The following is a 24855-nucleotide window of genomic DNA, read 5'->3' on the forward strand; positions in this document are numbered from 1 at the left end:
AAAAGAACAACAACAGCTTTTTACATTTCAAGAATGTTTCCCTTTTGAGGTTGCTGCCCCTCGTGGTCTCATCTCCGTCGTCTCCATCCACTTCTGGTGCTTGAGGTCGCATTGCATAAATGCGGGTGATGCATAGATTTTGTAACGTTGCATTGAAGGAGTGCTTCTATTGCTGGTGCAGGCGTCCAGCCTGCATATTTACCTGAGTCGGCTTTCCCGCGCGACTGAGCCCCTGAAGCAGGGAAGGGCGATCCGGCCTTCTCGCCGAGCCCCTCGCAGCCTGGTGGCCAAAGTCCCGCAGCAGGTGGGCCGTGAGGAAGTGCCGAGGTCTCCCGAGGCTCGGCCGTCCACCTGCCGGGTGGGTGTCGGGAGCTTGCGCTGCCCCTCTTTGGATACGATTTGGTTAGGCCTCTCCAGCTGTTTGGTTCATCTTGCTGACAGCCTTTGTGGCTTGCTCCGGCAACCGGGCCGGGTCGGAGAGAATGGAGGTGGTGATGCTTAAGTGCCGGAGGGTGTTCAGGACCACTGGGGCGGAGGAGGGGAGGAGAGAGGAAAAGAGAAACCCTATTATTTTGGCTACCCGGGGGAGGGGTCATGCACTCAAATTTGAGTTTTATATTATTTTTATATATTGTTTGTACGTTGTATATTTTAATGTTGTAAGCTGCCCTGAACTGTAGGGAAAGCAGTGTACAAATGAAATTATCTGTTCCACTTAATATTTCTGGTAAGGCCTTGGAGGAGGAGCCGGTCTCATGGCTTAATTGCCACTCAGCACTTAATACCCCCTCAGGGCGGCTGTCCTGCCCCTGAGGGCCTCCTCCTCCAACCGGCTTGCCTGTCTGTCCAGCGGCCAGCCAATTGCCTGCTGCTCAAAAGGTGTGTGTGTGCGTGTGTGTGGCCAATGTGCTGCTGCCGACGTTTCACCCAAAAGACAACTCTGTGTAAAATCCATTACAGAGAGCCGAGATGAGACTTTTCATTTTTTGTGCTCAGAATTGTGCTCAGAAACAAAGCTTTAACCGACAGCGGCACACTCCAGGGCAGGTAGGAAAGGGCTTTGAGGAATTCACACACACACACAAACAATCAGCGGCTACTTACTTGGCCTCAGGACAGGCAGAGAGCAGTGCTGGTCCACCCAGGCCAGGGCGGTCTGGTTCAGCTCCTCTAAGCTGGTTGTGGAGACCATGCCGTTGAAGGTTTCAAACAAGGGGTTAATGATGATGCTGAACTGAGAAGGGAGCCCAGAGTTAAGGGGGAAACGGAGTGAGCATTCGTGTCCCCGCACTGGCGGGAGGGGGAAGACACCCCGGGGGTCGCCACAGCCCACAGAAAACTGACACCAAGGAGATCTCCGTGCATTTCTGCCCCATTCTTCGACCCAGCGCCTGACTTCTCTTTTGAGACAGTTCTGCAATTGGGGGCAAGGCTGCGTCTAGTGCGAAAACTGCATCAGGAGGAGGAGGGTCTCCCCCCCCCCCAGCAAAGGATTCCTGCTTTGAAGCCAAAAGCCCAACCAGAAAAGATCCTCTCTCCTCGTGGCATCCAAAAAGTGAAGTTGGGATGTAACGAGAACTGGGCATGACTCATGCCTGCCTCGCAGACAGGCACCAGAGTCCTCCCCACGTCCCAAGATCAGGCACTACAAAGGTTTGGGAGGAGTAAATCCTTGCTGATCCCAAAACCTCTTGCAAATACTGTGTCTTGTCAAGCGTTCCTTGGAAACATGAGGACAAGGACAGCATGTGCCAACACAAGCAAATTCGACAGAAGCCACTCAAATCTGCAACAGGGGGCACGTTTTTGGCGAGCCATACCGCTCGCACCCTGCCACTCGTGCAAGAACATCACTCAAGGCTGAATTAACTGGAGGAATTTCCACCCTAAACGCAGCCTCCTGGCATCTTCTGGCTTAGACAGCTATTCAAAGGTAGCTACGTCAATTCACGATGGAGCGCCGTGGAGACAGGTATTAACCGCACCGGCTGCATGGAGCCTCCATGTTCAGAGACTGAGCAACTCTCCGTGTCAAAGACTGGGATGAAGAGGGGCGGCCACAGTCAAAATGGACCCCCATGCACTAGGTATGGTCCCCAAACAGCTGTCTTGTGACTTGCGGAGGGCCACCATGGCGTAGTGCTTAACAGCGGCGGCCTCAAATCTGGAGAACTGGATGTAAGACCCCCATTTCTCCACATGCAGCCAGCTGAGTGACTGGGGGCTAATCACAGTTCTCGTAGAGCAGTTCTCACAGAGCTCTCTCAGCCCCACCTACCTCATGAGAGGAGAGGAAGGAAAGGTGATTGTGAGCCACTTTGGGGGATCCTTCGGGCTGTGAAAAGTGGGATGTTAAAAGCAACGCTCAGGAGGGCAAATCAAGTTACTGCCAGTCTGGGATGCAGCAGTGGGGCACGTGTGGATGAACAGGCGAAGCTCCGTGCTGCCCTCTGCAGGACTGAAATGCAAAGTGCTGCAGCTCCCACAAGAGTTGCAGGAGAAGATCAAAACGGATCCCTGGTTCGGCAGGCAAGGGAATATCCCCCACGCCCGAGTACTTCCAGATGTGCTGGGAAGGATACAATCCAGAACTTCCAGTTCTGCAGGGTCCTGCTACGGATGTATTCCTCAAACAGGCTCCGCATCTGATCAAACCTCTGCTGGGTGATAGGGACGCCGGTGGCAGGGAGCTGCTGCTGACACGAGCTGAAGGAGGGAAGGGAGGGAAAGGCAGGTCTGACCTCGAGGGCTCGCCTTCTCACAAGCCAGCTCAGCTGGGCACAAGCGGAGGGAACCAGCCCTGCAGGGAAGGCCAGTCAGTTCCGTCCCTCCTAGCATTCTGGCCCAGACCTGAACGAGCTCTTCCCCAACCATCACAGGAGCACAGACTGACTGGAGCTCTCCTTCGCCCTTCCCTCTTTCCTACTCAGCCGCACCTTGAGATTGGATTTTTCTGTTGATGTGGCTATGCCTGCCGGCGGAGAGGACTCTTTGGAATGGCTTATGTGTTTCAGTGATGCTGGTCGTTTCGTGGGTCAGTAGGTCAAAGGGGGGAGGGGAGCTGACATTTTTAAGATCAAGAAGGCAGGGGGGGGGAGTCTGCCCATTCGTTCTGCTAACCCTGGTGCTTCCCTTTGGGGCAGGAGCTCTTGGATCGGGAGGACCCTCCAGGGAAGGGCTGCGGTGAATGAGCACAAGGAACCGCAGGCCGCGTGACACTCACATAATGGTGGTGTTCAGCTCCTCGATCTCCTCCCGGAGGCGCTTGGCTTCCTCCTGCATCTGAGCCCTTTCCTGCTGCAGCTTTGCAATGTACTCCACCGTCTTCTGCAGGGTGAGGGCGTGGCTGGTCTGCTGCAGGGAAGAGAGTGCTCAGACGGAGCTTGTTGGCAGCAGAGCTCAGAGCAGCAAAGGGAAAAGGGCCAGGGAGCATGGCAGGGTGGGTGCATAGGTACACACACGTCACGTTCCTCTGGGAGCGCTGGAACCCACCAAATGTGAGCCTGGGCATGCTTTGCCAAGAATCCCAGGTCACATTAAAAAAACCCTCCCAGTTGTTAGTGCCTGGCAAGGAAGGCTTCCTACGGCGTGAGCAATGGCAGGTGGAACCTCAGACGCCAACCCCACTCAGTTTCCACTGGCGAGGAATTCACAGCCCTGAAGGTCCCTTTGCCCCTTCTAGAGAAAAAAACAGCTGTCTGCAGGATAGTTAGCCCCGCAGAACAGGTTGCAGAATTGGGCTTCTTTGTTGCGGAATTGACGGCATGGGAGGGGGGGGGACAGGAAAATCCCTCTTCCGGTGGCAGAGAACTTACTGATTTGGAGTTTGCTGACACCAAGGAATTCAGGGTGCTGAAGCCAATCTTGATATTAAACCTCCGCTTCTGTTCCGCCGAAATGTGCTTCATCCGTCGGGTCTGTCCAAAGACACAACAACAAGGGGGCTCTTGGGCGGCTGCCGGAGTTCTGCCTCTCGGGGGACACCGCCGGGGGCTAGAGCCTGTTGGGTGATGTGAAGCCGCAGGGCTGCCCCACACGTAAGGGGATCCCACAGGAGGGCACAGCACAGCACACCTTTCTCCCCTCAGGGCCGACTTTTGGCTAACGTGGGGGGCCAGGTGCTGAGAGCTGCCAGGGCCGGGCGACCAGCCCCCCTGCGTGTGACGTCCGTTCCTCGGCTCAAGCCCTTTGTGCCCCGTGCGAGGCAGATGTCTCCCATGCCACAACGCGTCAACCCAAGGGAGGGAGGGAGGGAGGGCCACAGGACAGACCTTAAATGCCGCCACCTGAGGGTCAGCCATGCCTTTCCCTGAGCAGCTGTTCTGGGGGGACTGAGGACTCAGGCACTGCTCGGAGGCAGAAGGGGAAGGCTGCCCCGAGGCCTGACAGTCTCTGCCTGAAAGAGAGACAAACAGACAGGGTTGGTTTGGGGGGGGGGGGGGTTCTCCAGCCAGCTGATTCTTCAAGCGATTGGCTCCTTCCCAAATTAGCCACTCAGGATATTCCGTGGGTGTTCTAGGGTGCCCCACAGTGGATACCAGTGTCTGAAGGAGAGCGTGAGGGGGATTGGGATCGGGAGAGGCCCCTCCTCCCGGCTGATCCTGAAGCTCACGGAGTGACTCTGGGGACAAAATCCATGGTGCCCGGAGACCTTAGACAAGGCCTTGGCCCCTTCCAGTCACATCAGCGCCTCTCCCCTTCCCACCCTCAGTGGCCCTGAAACCCAAACGAAGACCAGCAGGTGCTCCCCAGGAGAAAACAGGACTCTGAGGACGGGCAGCTCGCATAATCCACAATCTGGGGAATGCAACATGGGGAGTTGGGCAGGCTGCCGTGACAGGCAGTGTTCTCCCGGGGTCCTTTGACTCCCAGTAGGTCCAGGAGCGACACTGATAAGAATACCCTGGTAGGAAGGGGTTTTCACTCCCTCCCTCCCTCCCTCCCTCTCAGCTGTTCCCCAACACTGCTCTGAGCCAGCTCCCCCTGTGGCAACCCTTCCTGCCCCCATTTTAATCTACCATGAGCCACCTCGGAGACAAACGTATTGATCGCCGTGGTAAGACCCAGGGAAGTCAATGGGTTTCCCCCCTTTACGTGGGGCCACGCCGGAGAAGACCAGGGCCGAGAACAAGAAGAGAACAAACATGCCCTCGCCCCGGTTACGAGGACGCCTTGACGGATGCCCAGGTGGGAGTCCCTTCTACTTACTGGGGACGGGCGAGGGGACGTGGGGGCAGGTCTGGTGGGGGACGGCCTGCTCGCCTTTCACCAACACGTCCTGCCTTGCTCTGGGGGAGAAGAGGTGCGGAACGGTGGCCGGGCCGGGGTGGGGGCTGGGAGACGGCTGGGCCGGGCTGAGCAGGATGCTGCCGTGGAATTCCGTCACTGCGGGCACCTGGCAGAAGAAAGAGAAGGCAAGAAGGTGACTCATCTTGGGGGTTGCCAACACCTGACCGTGTCCTCCCCTCCCCCCCACCCCCGAGAGAGGAAGAGTCTCCGGCTTACTCGGGCCAGTCCGGACGGGGCAATGACCACACTGGGCTGGGAGATCCTTGGGGCCAAGACGCTCTCTCTCTTCAGGGGGGCCGGAGTGACAATCACAGCTCTGGGCTGTCCCTGGAAGGCAGCTGAGAAAGAGAACGGAGGTTGAAACCAGGGAAGGGAAGGAAGGAAAGACAGGTGGCCTCCCCGGGAAGAAGCTGCCGGCGACTGGGCCTCCCCCCCCTTCCTCCCGTGCCACTGACAGAGGAGACCTGCCACGGTCCACGGCCGGCAAAGACACAGGCTGGCTGGGATGGGGGGTGTGGGGGTGTCGCTTGATAGTTGCTCAGTGTTAATGAGTTGATGCTTCATTTTAAACTCTTCATTCTCCTCTAAATAAATTAAACCATGTATTTTTAGCCATGTCAACAGCCGCCTGGAGCCCATTTTGGGAGAGTGGAGGAACAACAGCAAGAAGAACCGCCCCCCCATGCTGACGGTTCTCCAGCCAACCCCAATGACATAAAAGACATGACATCTGGCTGTGGGGAGGTGGAGCAATGCGCAGGCCACAGCGCAAAAGCCCTCCTCATCTGCCAGATCAACGCAAGCGGAAGCGGCCAAGTGGGAAGACCTCCGAGGTGCAGAGAGGCCAGGAGTCTCTCGTTCCAGGCAAAGGGCTCCTGGAACGCCAAGCTGCTACCCCAGAGGCCCGGGGGTCACCGAAGGAATCGGGATGCCTCCAATCCCTGGGAAGGTGCCTTGACTCCATGCGACACACAGGACCAGCTGTGCAGAAGGGGCCAGCCCCAGGCAGGGGCCAATCCCTTGCGTGAGCCCAGTTGGGAGAGCCGTCTGCAGAGTAACTGTTGGCTGATGTTGAGGAGGCCAGCCGTGGGTGGAGGGTGGGGGAAGCGGTGGTCCCACTACACAGAGGCAGCAATCCAGGGACCACCCTTAATTCAAAGGAATGACAACTGTACAGCCCACCCCCCCCTCCCCAGGAAAGAGAAGGGAAGGAAGAGTTTGCAATACAGCGGTTTGTGTGTGTGTGTTTCAGCAGTATTAATATTCTAAGGTTATTAATGTAAGATTCTTCCTTTTGCCATAAGCTACCCTGAGACCTTATTGAAGAGGGGAGGCCTAGAAATCTAAGGAATAAGATAGAGAGCGAGACAGAGACACAGATGGATGGACGGACGGACGGAAGGACAGACAGACAGACAGGGTGGGAGAGAGGTTACCAAGGAAAGTCTTGCGTGGAGGGAGAATGCAAGCTCCACGGAGCACCTGAAGAATTCCACCCCAAGAGCCAAAGACAGAGTGAATCTACTTCTGTGGGAAATGAGAAGCCCTAAGCCACTGCTGTTAGCCCAGAAGGGTTGGCTGGAAGGCCCCCGGCACCATGGCCCCGGCCCAACGGCCCAGGCGGCACCCCCAGGGCCTCCCACTTGGTTCCGAGGAAGCATCCCAGCCTGCCGAGCCGCGTACCTGGGGTGAGGAAGGCGCTCTTCAGCACCAAGGACACCGTTTCTGGCTTGGGTGCCGGCACGAGCTTCTGGGGCTTCTTGGGCCGGGTGCCGGCCCTGGCCAAGGGGAGTGCGAAGGTGCCGTGAGGCTGCAGCAGAGGCTGGCCTTGCGTGACCGTCGTCTGCAGAGTCAGGTTGCAAGGCACGCCCGCCCCGGGCGGCTGGGTGGCCAGGAGGCCGCTCTGTCCGTGGCTGAAGGTGGTGGCGGGAACGTTGTGCGTGGGCGTGGCGGAGGCCGTGTGGGTGATGACGGAGGACTTGCTCAGCCCCAGCTTCGGGGCCTCCAGAGAAGCAAACAAGGGTGCCGGAGGGGCCATGCCGGCCTCCAGCGGGGACTGAAGCAGCGGCACCAGAGCCGGGAACGAAGGCAGGAAGGGGTGTTGCCCACCCAGGGGAGGCTCGGCGTTGAAGCCTGGCGTCTGCAGGAAAGCGTCTCCGGTCCTCAGGCCCAGGTCGGCCCCAATGTCGGCCATGCTGGGAATGGTGGGAGCAGGCCCTGCGGCACCAACGATTCCATCCCTGAGGTTCATGGGCGGGAGCCCCGAGGACAGCTCTGGCGTCTGGAGAGAGACAGAAGAAACCGAGTAGGAAGACCGAGGTGATGTGAAATTTCAGGTCCTGCTGGCTCAGAGCTATGCTGAATGCACCAGAAGGAAGCCCACTGCAAAGTTATAAAAATATCGCTCTCTTAAGAGCCTAATAGCGGTCCAGAGATCTCACTGCCTCCCACCTGGGAATCCTTCTTACCTGGGAAGGGTGGCTGCAGGTGTCTGCCATGACAGGGCTAGGAGCAGGAACGGCGGGGACAGGATAAGCAGCGGAACGATTGGAGGAGAAAAGATCTGAGGAAAGATAGAATGACTCGGGTGTCACAGTCACGTATTACAGATCCTAGCTGCCCTAGTTCATCTTCTGGCTGAACTTCCATGTTCAGAGGCAGTAAGCTGCTGAATTCTAGGTGCCGGGAAGAGGCACTTGGCGATCACCTTTCTGCCCTGTTTGTGAGCTCCCAGAGAAACTGAGCCCTGCATGAAATGGCGCCCCATTCTGCTGGCTTGCCCAAGTTCTGCTAACCACAAGCAAACGCCGAGAGCAGCTGAGCTGCTGGAGCTCTTCTTGAAGGACCTTCTCCTGCTGGGAAGCTTTGCTCAATTCCAAGACGGCCCACGTAAGCACAGCGTCTGATTTCTGCACAGCAGAGATTAAATACCCTGTCTGCAGAGTGTGGTGTTGCCACGGTGGCCAATTAAGCGTGTTCAAGTTTTATTTCTTTTAAAAGTCTTACCCTGAAAAAATTCAAAAGTATCCATGCAATTGGGCTGGAGAGGACTGAGGCCCGGCTGTATCATGTCGGCATTTCCTAAGTGAGCTGCAAGACAAACAAGGTGTGGTAAGATTGGGGGGAGGGGGGGTGCCAGTCCAGGAGCGCCTTCAAGCCTAACAACATTTGGGGCAGGGGAGGAGCTTTCAGGTATCTGAAAACTCACAAAATGCCCACCCTGCCACCCATTTTGTTAGTTTTTCAGGTGTTCCTGGATTCTTGTAATTGCACAGAACATTCTCAATCCGTTTTTGTGGACCTCCCTGAGGTGAGATTTTGTGACAGGTTCATGGGACATGCGTTATAGCTCCTCTGCATCTTGCCGCAGTTCTAAGGGCAAGCAGCCTCACAGAGGTCGGCCTTCAAGATTTATTCTGGCTTGATTCCAGGTCTTGAGGAGCCCACGGTCCCATCCACCATCCACGGAAGCCGAAACAGCCGCTGCGGGGGGCAAATGTGCTGAGAGCGGGAGTCCCATTGGCCAGGCTAACCTGCAAGTGGCTAACGGAAGCCCACTTGGACAGAAAGAGGTGAGCTCTTTTGTCCCGCTGGAAAACAAAGCCAAAAAGGGTTTGGAGGTACCTATCTCTCTGGGATTCGGCCAGGAAACGGGCTGGTGAGAAGAGAGCGTGGAGAAGAGGGTGTCCGGCAATTCCGACATGAGCATGTCTGTCGAGAAGAGGGAGTCCAGTTCCATGGGGACAGGAGTCTCCCGGCCGTACGGGTCCTTATGCCACAGTAGCATGTCGTCATCCTGGGAGGGGGGGGGGGAAGAGAGGAATATTAAAGACAAAGTCCTGGTGTGGGACTCAGCAGCAATCCTTGGGCTTCCTCATCAGCCTAAGACAGACAGATTGTGTTCATGAGCACAAGTTTGGTACAAACCACTTGGAGGGTCATTTCTCCCAAGATGGAGAGCAGGGTTTCCATCTCGGAGGCAAATGTTTAAGGGTTCTGCTGACAGGGCCGTCGTCCAGGAGAATTATCCAAGGACCGCTGAGACTTGGACAACTGGCACATAAATTGTAGGGAGGCCTGGAGGCAGGCTGCTCTCGAGCTTCTTTTGAATCCTCTTCTCCAGATTAGGGGCCACTACTCTTAACCACACCCCAGGCTGGCTCACTTCCTAATTAACCGTCTTCTAAGGACAAAGGCTGACATGACACCTACCCGAACCAAGATGGAGAGGTCTTCATCTTTGTGTTTCTGCAACTGGGGAAGGAAAATAAAATATGGTTTTGGAATAAAGCAAGATCGTGGAGCCAGAATTCTTGTTGAGGAAGGGTGAGCTGGACAACCCACTATCTCAGCTGGGGTGTTCGTGTTAACAGGGTGAACACAGAAGCTGCTTATGCGGCTGGAGAAAGACGGCATCTTTCACCTCCTCCGTTCTCGTCCGCAAGACCTAATGGTTCAGCCATACATTTATACCAAGCACTTCCCAAAGTGCTACGGAGGTGCCAAGCATCCTAACTGTACAATGCGGCTTAATTTCCAGTGGTGAATTGACAGTGAATTCATAGTAAAAAAACCCCCACATTTTTAGAAGAAGAAAAGTTGGTTTTTATCCCCCCGCTTTTCACTCCCTGAAGGAGTCTCCAAGTGGCTTCCAGTTGCCTTCCCTTCCTCTCCCTGGGAGGGCGGTGGGGCTGAGAGAGCTCTGACAGGACTGCTCTGTGAGACCAGCACGATCAGGACTGTGACTGGCCCAAGGTCATCCAGGTGGCTGCATGTGGAGGAGCAGGGGAATCAAACCTGGCTTGCCGGATTAGAAGCTGCCGTTCTTCACCGCAGCACTAGTACTTAAAATGCTGGTTCCGGAGACAGGCTTACCCTCTTCTTAAAATAGGTCCTCCACTTGTGATACTCCCGGATGACGCCTTCTATCCGCCGCTTCCAGTACTTCCCTTCTGTCGCAATAGCCTGAGAAATAAAAGGGGAAGGGGGAATTATGAACAACTTCCAATCCATCTCGCCTGCCCTTGCCTTCCCAGGATCTCAGTGCTTATGGGCTGCAGATGCCAGGGATAGAACCTGGGGCCTGCTGGGCACACAAATGCTTGATTGCGTTGTACTTCCACTAAAAATCCTTACCTCCCACAATGCACCAGGCCCTAGTGATTTTACTTTAAGAAGAATTCAGCCAACTGACACAGAATACGCAGGCAAACTTTTCCTGCCCAGTTCTGCATGGTGCAAACCCCAGAGGTCAGTACACCAAAAAGTTCAGTAGGCCTTAAGTAATACCTGCTTGGCAGGGAAGGGAACAATGCATGACATATATCATTCCCATGTCATCAGCAGACTTCCTTTGAAGATCAAGAGCTAATATGCTGCTATGGTGCTTTAAGACTGTAATGCTCTGGATCCATGGTCTCCTAGTTCCCAGCATGCATCGTTTAAAACAAGTAAGTCTTTAACCTGCTTCTTTGTGCAGTTTAAGGGGGAGGGGGGGACGGCCAGCACCCGCTGGAGGTGGCCGAGAGGGACGGGGCCTTCTTTGCTGTGGCACCACCTGAGCCTTTGCCTGCCCGTGAATTGATTCCCAACACCAGACCAACAAACCTGTATTTTTTGCAGGCGTTTTATAAGAGCCTGGTTGCCATGCAAACTTTTTTGAGTTTAGTCAGCTGTACTGCTAACGCCATTTCAACTTGTTCTGAGCTTTTTAATACTTTTTCTCGGGCCTTCTAGTCCCTTTTGTATACTACATTGGGCTTTGTGCTCCTTTGCTTTTCTGTTAAGTTACCCCACTGTGACTCTTGCCTTCTGCTGTGTTACTGCGCTGCAACCACAGAGCGGCGGAAACTACACTGGGCGAGTAAATCGAAACCAGGCCGCGAGAGCAGCGTTGCCTCCCCTCGTCCTGATGCTCCTCTGGGCCATACCTCAGGGCGACGGTGCTCGTCCACCTCCACGGAGCCGTCCAAGGGAGTCACAAAGTGGCAGACGGGGTTCTTTCGCTTCTCCAGGTCTGCAACAAAAATGGGAACAAGGATTGTCTCAAGAGGTGGCAGATTGAATCACTGCCCTGAGAATGTCCAAGAGCAGCAATTCAACCATTGATGGAGAGCTGTGTTTCTATTCCCAGCTTTTTACTACCAGACGGAGTCTCCGAGTGGTTTCCAATCACCCACCCTTACATTCCTCGGGTGAGACAGAGAGATCTCAAACAGAACTGTTCGGCGAGAACAGCTCTCAGAGAACTGAGACTAGCCCAAGGTCACCCAGCTGGCTGCATGTGGGGGAGCGGGGAATCAAACCCAAGTCTCTAGATTAGAGACTGCTGCTCTTAACCATGACACCACATGGGCTCACCCTGTGGCCCAATCCGAGCTGTGCCCCTCCCACCTGTTACTGCGCAAAGGGCAGGAAGAGCATAGAAAGCGACCTCAGAACTTTCTGCCCAGCAGGAACTTCTGATCTAGGAGCCTGGCCACTCACAGTCCTCCCCCACCTACCCTGAGACAGACCTTTGCTTTGCTCAGCCCCCTTCCTGCCCCCAGCCTCCCTCCCTCTCCCAGAAGTTCAATGATTAGTCAGGAAAGAGCGCATGGCTATCTGAATGCTCGCAGAAAGGATGGCTGTCGTGGGGGAGCTTGCTGGTGGAAGCAACTGCTGGATTTTCCCAGCTTGGCTGTTCACTTCTACCCGCAGGGAGGGTGGGTAACCCAAGGCAGAATCCAGGTGAGCAAAGGATATAAGGCTCCAGCGTGCTGCCAGCGGACGCACGGACCTTCCAAAAGTGGGTTTGGGGCAGCCATACTCACACTGGATGTACCACGCCCTCCAGATGGCGTTGTTGAGCCGGATTTTGTCCCTGCACTGAAGCTTCAAGCCTTTGAAATTCTTCCACTTGGGCGAGACCAACTTGCCGCTGCAAGAGAGAAGAGATTTTTGTGGTGACTCTTTGGAACGAAAGTTGAGTTAACCTTTAGAAAGCCTTTTGGAAGAAGATTTGGTTCAGTGGTAACAAATGACAAACCAGCGGTTCTTCTGCTATTCCCCCGAGTGGGGAGATTTGCCCACTGCCATGGGTACAGGAACTTTCCTTCGACTTGTGCAGAAGGGAGCAGGCATGGCTGCAGAGGGGAGGTTCCACCAATGGCCATTTAGGCGTGGTGGCGAAATGCAGCCTGTGTGCCAGAGGCAGTATACATGGGGACCCCAACTTGGGGGAGGTCTACAATGGGGGAGCGTGGGAAGCAGGAGGCGGCACCAGGGCCCTTTGGATGTTCTCCTGCAGGAGGGGGCACCGACACGCCCAGAGATCTTCTGCTGCTGTCTGGAAAGTCAACGGGATGCTAAGGCCGGACTGAACTGGACCGCCTGCCAAGGGATCGAACGCTCTTGCGCAAAGCAACCCGGTCAGCACTATAAAAGGCACATTAACAAAAATCTTTACCGAAAACCACTGCACAGGCACACACAAAGCAGTCCTCCTCAGGCGGGCGTGGCGGGTTCGAGAACGCTGCGCAAGAAGCGTTGGAGAAGAAAATGGGAAGAGAAACCAACGACCCCCACCTTGGCAGCTTCTTGTCCAGAGCTGAATCTCTGTTCTCTCCAAAGAGGCACAAAACATGCAGGGAGAGGCACAGCAACAACATCCGGCAAAAGAACGCCCCGCAGAGGCTTGGAAAAAGCAGGATCTGGGTGTCTGTCATCCGTATACTGGTGACACCCAAGCCCAAATCCCCGTACCAGCTGGGCAAGGGGACGCATAAAGATATGAAAACAATATCGGGGACAGCACTGGCCCCTGTTTGTTTCCCACAGCAATCCTCTGTCCACGACCCTGAAGAAAGGAGATTGGCCACTGGGGGGCTGTCCCTCGTATCCAGCACCATGAGCAGCAATGACCAGCGACCAAGGCCGTCTCCACCCCACGGCCGGGCCAGAAGCTCTGAGGCTCCTGTGGGCAGTGAAAAGCCAGGTCCAAACCACCAGCTCTTCTCCTCCTATTTTGACTGACATTCCTGACTGGTGTCCCACTGCGCTGTTCCAGGCCGACCTCCCAGGTATGCAGCCAGGAGTGGAAGGCCCGGAGCTTCCCAAAGCCCACCTGCCCGCCCGCCCCACCCAGCGCCTTCATACAGAAACGTTTCCAACGCACAGCATTTCTCTCTTGATTTCTTTGCATATCAGAACAAACTTTTGATATTTCATTGTATTTCAATACTGTTAAAAACAAGGCAGCAGACCTCAAATGCACGTCCACGCCCACCTAGCGAGGCAAAATAAGGGGGGGGGGCGTCCACGTTTCTCCTGGGAGGCGTTTCCAAAATCTCTAACCTAATCTCTCTTCTGGGGAACTGGACGTGTGAATTCTGCTCTCTCCAAGCCAAAACTAACAATATTTCTGCAAACAAAGGTTCATTCAGAGCATCAGATAAAAACTCTGGCTTATTGTGTGCCGGACAAAAACGGCGGGCTCGTAGGACAAAAGCATTCCTGTATTGAGCCAATATGGATCGTTCTTTCCCTCCGGTCTGGCAGCCGGCAGCCAAGGCCACGTGCTCCCACCGACTTGCCCTGGCTTGGCTGCCCAGAGAACGGTTCACAGCCCCCGGGGCTCCCTGGTCAGCGTGGCACAGGGGATGAAGCCCAGGGCTGGCGCTGGGAGACCCGGGTTCAGATTCTTGCTTCCCATCTTGTCTGTTTTCCTCTTGCTTTTCCTCCACGGAGCTCAGCATGACATACGTGCGTACCTGGCCCAAGGGGAAGGCCGTGCACAAAGGTGCTGCTTCCGCATGCCTGGGGTGGGAGGGAGGAGCCGGAGAAATTGGGGTGGGAGGGAGGGCTCCCCTGATTTTAGAACCGTATGTAAAAATGGAAGGAGCCGGAGAAATTGGCCTGTATGGGCTCTCAGGAGCTGATACTACCCTGGCAGGGGGGAATCTGAAACGGCCCATATTTGGATACCTGCAATAGCCATGTGATATAGGTAAGCAGACAGGGTTGGCAGCAGGGGCTCATGGGAACTGTAGTCCATGGACATCTGGAGAGCCACACTTTGGCCAACCCTGAACCGTTCAAAGCAGTTTGCTGGCACATTGTTTTAGGAACCCTGTGAGGTGGGACCAGCGGTCTCCTGACACCAAACTTGGACAGCTGACGATGGTTTAACTGTCTGTTACAAGCAGCAGAAGGGTTTTAATGAAACAAAGGTCACCGATGAAGCCACATTTGCATGGGGGAATCCTCCGTCCACAGTACAGGCTCTTTGAAGAAAGGAGACAAATCTGCCCAATTTTTCTGCCTCCGCCTGCCTGGCAGAGAGGGGTGGAGGACGGAGGGGAGCCCAGGAAATCCCTCTTTTCCCAGCCCACAATTGTCACAAACTATTTTTGCTGTTCTCCTTGCCTGCTGCCTCTAAAAATAGCCATTGTAATCCAGGCGGCCTTTCCTCCCTCCCTCCGCCCCTTCCATTCTCCTAATCTTCCGTGAGCTCGGTGTAGACGAGAAGGGTTTATGTGAGGTGAAAGAAAGAAAACTCCAGGCGGCTAATATAAACGGTGCCAGTTCACCAAAAGCGGCATGCAGTGCTGGCTTGGAAGGGCGTGCAATGCAGTACTTGGGGCCGAGGTATCAGAAGCCGGTCCCTGGCCTCATTAAAATTACCAGAAGTGCTTCTGTTTGATTCAAGGGAGACAGGATTGGCATTCACACAGGCAATCACACGGCTGCCTCTAGCACAGGGATTCCCCAGCAGGGGTCCACGGGAGCTCCGGAAGGGGGCCGCAGCCTTTCCCCTCCTGCCGGAATGAATTCGGCCACAAGCTGGGAAGCAGCTGCCTGAAACTGCCTCCTTTCTCTCCCCGTACTGGACTTGGTGGTGATGTCACTTCCATGGGGCGTGGCAGGGAGGCGTGTCCAGGTGGACCTCACGCCCAGAGTTCCTCAAAGCCTGAAAAATTATTTGGGGTGCTTCACTTGGAGCTGGTCCGACATCCCAGCAGACTGGGCCTGAAATCGGCCACTGCTCCCCGACATGCAGAACTGGAATGACGCTTCGGCCATCTCATAAGCGGCCAAGGATCACCGAGTTTAAACTTAGAGCGTGCGCTCGAAAGCTCACGCTGGGAATAAATCTTTATTGGTCCTCAAGGTGCTATTGGGTTCAGATTTCGTTAAGTTCAAGCAAGGCGTTGGTGAAATGCTCCATGCAACTTGGCTGGCGTTTGATGCGTTTGGTTTTAATGGCTGCACAAGAAGGAGGATTTCAGAAAACGCGGCTTCTCGCTCCACAGTTCTGTAAAAGCAGGAGAAAGGGAAAGGCGTCTGTTGAAATTCTCCATTCTGGTCAACTACTGTGAACTGCAGGAACCCCGTCCTTTGAAAAACGCACCTTCTGACCACAAGGCCCCAAAAACCAGCTTATGGCTGCAGAGCTAAGCACAACACAGAGTTCCTCATAATAATCCACGCGGAGTTCTTTAAAGTCACCTTATTCTAAAGATTAGCCCTGGCTGAAAGGAACTCCGGACTGATTTCCTGATTTCACGGAACAGCGAGCTGTTTACTTTGCAAAACAGGCAAAGAGACCCGCAGCTGGCTCTTCCATCGCAGAGGACAACACCGCATTCTCCGCACAACACGGCAAGCCTATAAATACAGCGGGCGACGCCAAGGGCCGCATTTAGTGTTCCAGAAGAGAGCGCTCTGAAAGGCCTACTCCTTTTGCACACATGAAGCATGGGCACAATGCAAACTCTCTGAGGCCTGCCTGGGGTGGGGAATCCAACTTCAGTCCCAACCCAACCCAGCCAGACGCTCAAGAACCTACCAGCTAAGCAGGCTTGTTTCATGCACTAAACCAGGGGTAGTCAAACTGCGGCCCTCCAGATGTCCATGGACTACAATTCCCATGAGCCCCTGCCAGCTGCTGGCAGGAGCTCATGGGAATTGTAGTCCATGGACATCTGGAGGGCCGCAGTTTGACAACCCCTGAACTAAACAGAAGCTAGCTAGACATTCCCCTCGGAAACAGAGAAAGCCCAGGGGAATACCGCAGGGTTTGTGGAAGCTGGAACACGTTTTTCCAGATTCAGAAAAGATCTCAAGAAAACATGTTTGAGTCCAGGGGCACCTTGAAGACCCACAAAGTTTCATCCGAGTAAGGAAGAGTGCCTGCCCGTGAAAACCCACGCCCAGAATGAAACTTGGTTGGTCTTAGAAGTGGCCCTGAACTGCAACGTCCTTCTGAACCACCTGCGTCTAAGGAAATACGCTGTAAAGCAAGCAGAGTTCAAGGCCACTGGGCAGAGTCAAACAAAACAGGACCTTCCTCCTTGAACAGAACATTACGAGATGTTCAGAAAGCACAACTCCAAGGGACATATTTCTCTCTTCCTCTATGGTTCACATCAGCAGCTCCGTAAGGGCCCAGGCCTTGCTAAAGAGTGGGGTGGGGTGGGGGGCCTTTTAAAACGAATTGCAGGCATGGAGTGCCACGGTTCCTGCTGGCCAGCCAAGCCTGAAAAGACTACGCCGGGTTCCTGGTTATTTAAGGGCAGCCAGAAGGGAGGGCAGAACAGCTGTCCCTTTGACTGACATCTCTGACCCGCAGGCTGCAGGTTCATCTACCGACTGTCCTCAGCCAGCAGATCTGGGATGCTGTGAAAGACAGCAGATGTGGGGACACAGAGAGATCAGACCCGGGGCGGGAAAGCTGCCCCACCAGCCCGCTGCCATTACCCCGTTCCTGAGGGTTGGGGTTTTTTTTTTTGTAAACCTGGTCATTGAAGTATCTTAAGGGCTCTTTCTGATCTACGTTTCTTTTCAATCCCCAGGACTGCGCTCAGCCTGCAATAATGGTTATCTGTTCAAAATGTTCTATCAGAACTGGGAAAAAATACTCATACTGGGAAGGGTGGAAGCGGCAGGGGGGAAAGAGCGAATAGGTACGCTTTTCATCTCAGCATTCGGATGTACCATTCTGCTGGGGAGCAGCAGGTGTGGACGAGATCTTGAGGGCAGGTGTGGACGGTAAGCTAAATATGAGCAGACCCAGGATGCTGTAGCCCCTCAGGATGCTGTATTGGCCAGACCCCACCTGGAGTCCTGTGTACAGTTCCAGAGGCCTCACTTCAAGAAGGACGTGGGCAAAATGGGGAGGGTGCAGAGGAGAGCGATGAGAACGATCCAGGGCAGCCTGGGGACCAAGCCCTAGGAGGACAGGCTGAGGGACTTGGGAAGGTTCAGCCTCGAGACGAGGAGGCTGAGAGGGGACAGGAGGGCTCTTTTGAAGTTTGTGAAAGGTTGTAACTTGGAGGGGGGCAGGGAGTGTGTCCTGTGGGCAGCAGAGGACTCGGAGCAGATGTTGAAAAAGACCCTGGACAAAGAATGGAAACTGCAAAAAAAGGAGTAGTGGGGGTGTTATATAAGCTAATGGTAAGCGATGAGGATTATATAGGACGTGTGATTCAAATAAAATGGCAGAGGGACATCCAATTGCCTGATCAAGTAGTACATAAAATTATAAAGGGAAATAAACAGATAAAATTAGACAAATATAAGGAAATGACTAGAAAGTTAATTTGGAAATGGTATAGAACGCCGGCCCAGTTGGCGTATATGATAAAAGGGCTGACCCCAAAATGTTGGCACTGTGGAAAGGATAAGGGATATTATATACATATGTGGTGGGAGTGTACCGAAGTTTCTGGATATTGGAGAAATATAATTCAGGAAATGGAAAATATTCTAGGAATTACAATAGTGAAAGAAGCAAATATGCTGTTTGCAGGTATTTTGGGATATGATTTAAAGGAAAAAAAGGATCTCAAATTATATAAAGCCATGGTACTTGCAATACAAGCCGCTGTTGCTAGGGGATGGAAAGATAAATCAAAGTGGACATGGGAAAGCTGGTTTCAGTATCTCTATGAGGATGTTAGCTCTGAAATTGTGATCTGTTTAAGAGGGGAGGCCTTATGGGAAGAGAAAAAGGAAAGGATAAATAGTAATTGGACAAAGTATTTCCATTGGTTGAGGTCGACTGGGAACAGGGAGAGTAAGAATAAAGCCTTGAGCGGGATCAAGAAGCTGTGTACATGGTTGAAAGAGTTATAAGGAAACGGCAGGTAGGGTGGAGGGTGGGGGTGGAGTGAGGGAGGGAGAAAATGAGAAATGTAATTATAACATGAACAACTATTGTCAATAATCAAAGATTGAATAAAATTTATTTTGTAAAAAAAAAAGAAAAAGACCCTGGAGAGCTGCTTTCGGTCTGAGTAGGCAATACTGGCTCTGATGGGCCGAGGGTCCGATCCTGTAGAGCAGGGGTAGTCAACCTGTGGTCCTCCAGATGTTCATGGACTACAATTCCCATGAGCCCCTGCCAGCAAACGCTGGCAGGGGCTCATGGGAATTGTAGTCCACGGACATCTGGAGGATCACAGGTTGACTACCCCTTCCGTAGAGGGCAGTTTAATGTTTCCATGAGACACTTCTGCCCTCATCTCTCTGCAGCTGTAGAAGGCCAAAGGTGATCCCGTGGGAAATCAAAATCCCCGAATGGGCCAGCGGGACACGGCAAAGTGACGAGAACTCAAGTGGCCTCACTTGACAAATCTCAAGAGCTGGGCACTCGGCACATTCGGCCTTATCTACGGGCACTAAGTGATGCTGCGGCTGTGCTGAGTGTCGGGAAAGGAGTGTGGCTGCGCCAGCCCTTCTCGATGCCGGCCGTTTGCTCAGAGGCAGAGCGGCCGTGGGATCAGGCGGCACCCGCCCACACCTCCGACAAGCTCAACGAAAAGTGCCGGACTGTTTGCTTGCTGAATGAAGGGCATCTAAATGGATTACAGACCGGTCCCCCCCTCTATGGGCATGCACACCCATCTGCACAGACAACGTGGGCTTTATACGCCTTTCGCCTGCAGGGATCCGCGGCTGCCAAGAACTCGAGCCCCACCGCAGCAGTCTCCAACGGGGAACTAATTTCCGTGGTTTGATTATGGGAACCATCTCGAGCAGTTGTGCCAGAGAGAGCAGACCGACATTTCCTAAATAAGAGCTAACAAAGCTTATGGCTGGGACAGGCAGTCCTGAGGGGTCCAGGTATCACACAAGTTCAGAGTCAAGGTACAGAGAACCCCCCCCCATCAGCCCTTGCCAGGATAAGGCCTAGCAGCTGAGAAAGAAGAGATGAGATACCTTTCTTTGGCAGAGGTTTGCAGATGCCCACACTCCCCTCTCTGGTTAGCCAGCAGGACTCGAACCCAGGCACCTTTCGGACAGGTCTCCATGGGGGTAAGGTACTCTCCCTAGCTCTAAGCGGGCTCATCTGCACAGCTGTCCTTCCCCTGCATCTGGAGGAGGAATTTGGGCCGGATTCCAGGAATCTTGGCATCCGCATTTGGTGCTGGAAACAAATTCCTGGAAGTCAAAGGAGTTCCTAGAACTCACAAAGCCACTGCAGGGAGTTTTCTGCAGTTACAAAATGCTGCAGGGATCAGTTTGCCATGAGGGCAAGAGGACAGGCATCTAAAGGACCCTCCTCAAGGTAAATCTGGACAGCTGCTGTTGCAACAAACACCTAGGCAAATGGGATGACAAAAATCTGCCAAGAAGACGACCGATTTAAGGAACCCTTCAAAGCTCCTTGTAAAGCCAGGCGACTTCACACTGTGTGCAAAGGACAGCCAACGGCTCGCCCCCAAGTCTCTCCTAGGAGCTGTGTGGCTGAGCAGGCCAGGAATATACCAGCTCCACCCTCCTGCTTGCTTTTCACAGATTCCCCAAATGCTGGAGGTTATGAAATGCAGAAGTCATAAAACGGGCTGTGTTTACAGCCCGAAAATGATGTTCAGCTCACACCATAAACCAGAGACAAACATGCCCTTGAGAGCTGATAGGACGATTTGGGCTTGTTTGCCTCAGTCGCAATCCTTGCACTAGCTGTGGTGTTGTGGCTAAGCCCAGCGGCCCCTAATCTGGAGAGTCGGCTTTGATTCTCTGCGCCGCCTCCTCCTCCTCCTCCTCCACACGTAGCCAGCTGGCTGACCTTGGGCGAATCCCAGGGCCATTCTCGACTGGGAACTCACTCCGCTCGGCCAAGAGGGCCTTGGCTCTGGTGGAGGCACTTAGGGGGCAACATTGGGAGGGCTTCTGGAGTTCTGGCCCCGTTGGTGGACCTCCTGATGGTCGCTGGTTTTGGACACTGTGTGACACAGTGTTGGACTGGACGGGCTATTGGCTGATCCAACGTGGCTTCTCTTCCATTCTCATGTCTCTCCAAATTACGAACCCACAGGACGTTTACACTGGCTCCAGCATCCCTGATATGCCTCACAATAAGTCTTTTATGACTCAGGAGGATGGGAAGGAGCGAGACACAAGATGTTTAACACACAGTCCCATGGAGACGGCTCTTGTCTGACTCCAGGCGGAGAGCGAGGGACTGTTTACACATACCTGTCCTTCAGGGCCTCAAAACTTAAAGCGTATCTCTGAAGTTCATACCACCAATAAGTTTCCAGTGTAAGTCAGAACAACTAGCCCTGGATTTGTCCCTAAAATAGAAGCGAATAATGGTGGGGGGCGGGACATGTCACATCAGTCACTTGTCAATAAAACAACAATGAATTTTGGTACACCAAGACTGCTGGATAAAAGGAGAAGACAAAATTTTAGTTCCTTGAAAATCCTGCATGTCCCTCTAACCAGGAACATGTTAGCCCAGTGAAGTGTTCTGCAAGCCCATTGGCCTGGCGCCATTGACGCTGGCCAACGGGTCCTGAAACGGAGACTACTGGCTCCTCCCATTGCTCCAGAGCGCCAGCATGACGACTGTCCTTGCCACTATGATTCTGCCCTCCACTTTAGCTTGAGGGCCTTTCATTTCCCCTATTAGGCTGCACAGCCCCAAACCAGATTCAGGGGACGTAGGCCGATTAATGCCTGCACTAATGTCCCTGCCTAAAATATAACAACCTGCCATTAATCTACATTAAGCCACCTCTCCTTGGCAGGTAAAACCAGTCTCTTACTGGGAACAGAGCTTGCAAGCTGATCCAAAAAGGGATTCCCTGCTCATGTTGCTTAGCCTCCTATGGGGGCCGGTGCATTCATCTGTCTCAGGGGGGGTTACCGGTCAACAAATTTGGAAAAAGATCTGTTCAAAAGCAGTGTTTAAATAAATACATAAATAAATCTTTTATTCTTCCAGCCCACCTTTCCAAAACTACTCAGGACACCACTGTTGAAAATAAGGTGAAAACTCAATTTTAAAAATCCCCTCTTTTCCCTAATGCTCAAGCCAAAATCTTCCCGTCCTTGGCTTCCCGATAGTGTACAAGTAAGCTCACACATGATTCAAGATCTGCAGATACCGAAGGCTGATAGAACCGTTCCTGACCTGGCATCTGATCACGCGGGCTCAGGTCCACATGAGTTTGCCACCACAGCAATGGGGTTGTCGTTAAGCCCCCCCCCCTTGTTTTCATCTTCGTTATCTCACCTGAGCTACTGACAGCTAAATTTTATCTCTGACCTTGTCGTTTTATAATTTGACCTTTACACAAGGAAGAGAGCAGAACAATCCCTTCCCATGTTGTAAAAGGCAGATAAAGGCCTTCGATAATCCTGTTACCGCAGCAAGTGAAACTTCGCACATGGACAGGATGTGGAAGAACACCAGCAGCCCCCCTCCATGGCTCAGTCTCCACAATCAGTTGGGAGGGGAGAAAAGACCCTGGCTGTGCAATTCCTTCCCTAGAAGCCACAGCAATGTACATGGCCAGCTAACGGCCCAGGCTAACAAGTGACCTAGCGCTAGACTTTTTAAAAAAAGAGGCTGAAATTCAGAGGTACAAGTTGGCCTGTTGTTGGACTCTGTTATCGCAGGGTCCCTAACCCTGACCCTAACTCAGCTTAGCTGACACTTGCAGAAAGTATGTCCCTGAGGCAAACCCACGACTCCTCAGGGCTACACATTATGCAGTTTTTCAGTCCACCCTGGATCCTCCTACCTGGATGGGAGCTGGTGAATTCATGCTGAATCCTGATTCTCAGGCATGAGGGAACCCAGTGTGCACAGGAATTGCAGTGCATGGGGAAAAGGGACTTTGGTAGGACACTCTAGGTGGGGGGCTGGGGGGGGGGCCTGACACAATGTCTACAGCTTGGAAATAAATCCAAAGAAAAGCTAGGTTTTGTACCCCGGTTTTTACTACCCAAAGGAGTCTCAGTGCGGCTTAAGATCACCTACCCTTTCCCCTCCCCACAACAGAGACCCTGTGAGGCAGGTGGGGCTGAGAGAGGTCAGAGCATGGGGCCCCTACCGCTTGCATACTGCAAGAAATGTGGTCTCACTCCAGTTTCCACAGAGCAATGGGACTTGCTGTGTAAGGACTGGAGCTGTCCCAGTTTCTTGTCTCTTGAAATTATTGCAGGAGAGCCGTCCCAAACAGGTCTACTCAAGAGCCATTGAACAAGGCACACTCCTGGGAAAGAAGTTTTAGGATCAGACAAAAACCAAGATAATTAACATTCCGTTTCACATTTTCTTCCCCTCTCACGTAAAAGAAATCGAGCCCACTTTCTCACCATTATTCGAATAGACACCAGGCGAGGTGTCAGGCACAAAAAGCTAAGCAAAAGCACGCATCAAAAGCCATCATTTTACACGTCCTTCCACAGGGCAGCTTGGCTCATCGGTTGCTCCTCAACAAGAGGCAGGCTGGCAAACAAAGTTGATTTCAAAATCTCCTCCCACACCGAAATAACCCTCCTCCATTCATCTCACAGCCTAGCAGAGAAGGTAAACATCTGCTTGGTCAACAGCTGGTGGCAGGGCCTGATTTTGTCCCTTCAGAGATGAGGTGCCTCTCCCTGGATGACGTTAAAGAGCGAGGGCGTCTGCATGCCAGACCGGCACAGGGTCTCCTGGCCCCACGACACGCCTGGGAATCCTTCAGAGATGAAGCGAGCACAAAGAGCAGACAAAGAGCCCCTGGAAGGAAGTGCGGAAAACAGCACAGGCACATTCCAGAGGCTTTGGTTTAGCAGGGTCTCCTGGCAGATGGACAGTCTGGCCTGCATGTGGGGCACCCCTCCCTCTGGGGTGCCTCAAGGGGCCGCGGGCAGCAGACGGTGGAACCTGCCGTCCAGTCCCAGCTGACCTACGGCCGCCCGGTTGGCAGTCCAGAGCAGAGGCAAAATAACAGGAGACCCGAATTCGGATGGTGGACTGTCAGCCACGTAAACAAAACGAGCCCTGAGAAAGCCTTCTTTGGGTTGTGCCCTTCAGGGGCAGCCACACGCACATCCCGGGCAAACAATGCGCAGCACCACCTGTCCAAACACAACCACACACTCACACAGCCCCCTCACCTGTCACCCACGACCCCCCCCTCAGAGAGGGGGGCTCCAGCCAGGCTTTACAGCCCCCCCCCCCCAGTAGGGCTGCCAGATCCATGTTTTGGGGGAGGGAGCCCAGGGAGAAGGGGGCAATGGGGTGTGTGTGTGGGGGGGAGGAGTTCAGCTGCCACTGACCCCCCCCCCCATCAGGAGACCTGATCCCCGCAGCCTGGGCTATCAGGGCTCCCGGGGGGGGGGTCGCCCGGCCCCTCCCTCCCCCCCAACTCCCTCCCTCCCCCCCCCCGCTCACCTGTAGGCCAGGGTCATGCACTCGAAGAGCTTGGTGAGGGAGGCGTCGATGTTGAGGCGGCCCCCCCCGCGGCCTCCTCCTCCTCCTCCTCCGCCGCCCCCTTTTCCTCCTCCGCCGCCCCCTCCGCCCCCCTCGGCCGCCCCGAAGCGGTAGGTCTGGCAGGTCTGCTCGTTGACGGTGTCGAAGTCGTAGCCCTTCTTGGGCGGGTGCTCGCTGTGCGGGGAGGACACCATGAAGTGGCCCGAGTGGATGATCTGCGCCGCCCGCGGGGACCCCCGACGGCGCCCCCCGCCCCCCCCGCCCCCGCGGGCCCCCCGCCGCCCCCCACCCTCGCCCTCCGACGCCTCCGACGAAGAAGAGTCCTCCGCCTCCTCCGCCGCCGCCGCCCGGCCGCACAGCGCCGGCCCCGGGAAGCCGCCCGGCCGCATGAAGACGTCGGCCGCCATGGCCGCCCCGCCGCCCCACAGCCCCGGCCCGGCCCAGGCCCAGGCCCCGCCACACCCCGCGCCGCGAAGGAGGCGGAGAAGGAGGCGGAGAAGGGCCGGGCCGGGCGGGCGGGAGAGGCGGCGCTTCCGCGGGGACAGCCCCTTCCGCGCCGGAGGGAGGGAGGGAGGGAAAGGCGGCCCGTGAGGGAGGTCGCCCCGACGCGGCCGGCCTGGGAGAACAGCGCGGACACGACTGGGACTGGCTCTCCACCCTGAAGAAGAGTTGCGGTTTCTACCCCGCTGTTCTTTAGGAAGTGGAGGAATTAAGTCGTTAAAACAATCAAAGGGGTGCTTTGGGGGAAAGAGCAGCGGCCTCTGAGCTTGAGAACTGGGCTTGATTTCCCACTCCTTCACATGCAGCCAGATTCTAGGTGACCTTGGCTTAGGCAGTTCTGTCAGAGCTCTCTCACCCCACCTCACCTA

General features: G+C 54.4%; 1 protein-coding gene across 1 annotated transcript; it reads right to left on the reverse strand.

Moving 5' to 3' along the window:
* Nucleotides 1-24393, reverse strand: MLXIP (MLX interacting protein). Its single transcript, XM_077308831.1, has 17 exons — nt 23948-24393; nt 12102-12208; nt 11220-11305; nt 10165-10254; nt 9502-9543; nt 8914-9085; nt 8296-8379; nt 7758-7852; nt 6973-7570; nt 5506-5627; nt 5209-5395; nt 4272-4396; nt 3816-3917; nt 3224-3354; nt 2583-2706; nt 1105-1234; nt 1-525 (listed from the first exon to the last, which is right to left on the reverse strand). The coding sequence occupies exons 1-17, from the start codon at nt 24391-24393 to the stop codon at nt 404-406; spliced, it is 2763 nt and encodes a 920-aa protein (XP_077164946.1). The 3' UTR covers nt 1-403.
* Nucleotides 24394-24855: the final 462 nt, after the last annotated feature.

This window comes from Paroedura picta, chromosome 13 (assembly GCF_049243985.1).
Source record: "Paroedura picta isolate Pp20150507F chromosome 13, Ppicta_v3.0, whole genome shotgun sequence".
Classification (NCBI taxonomy): Eukaryota; Metazoa; Chordata; class Lepidosauria; order Squamata; family Gekkonidae; genus Paroedura; species Paroedura picta.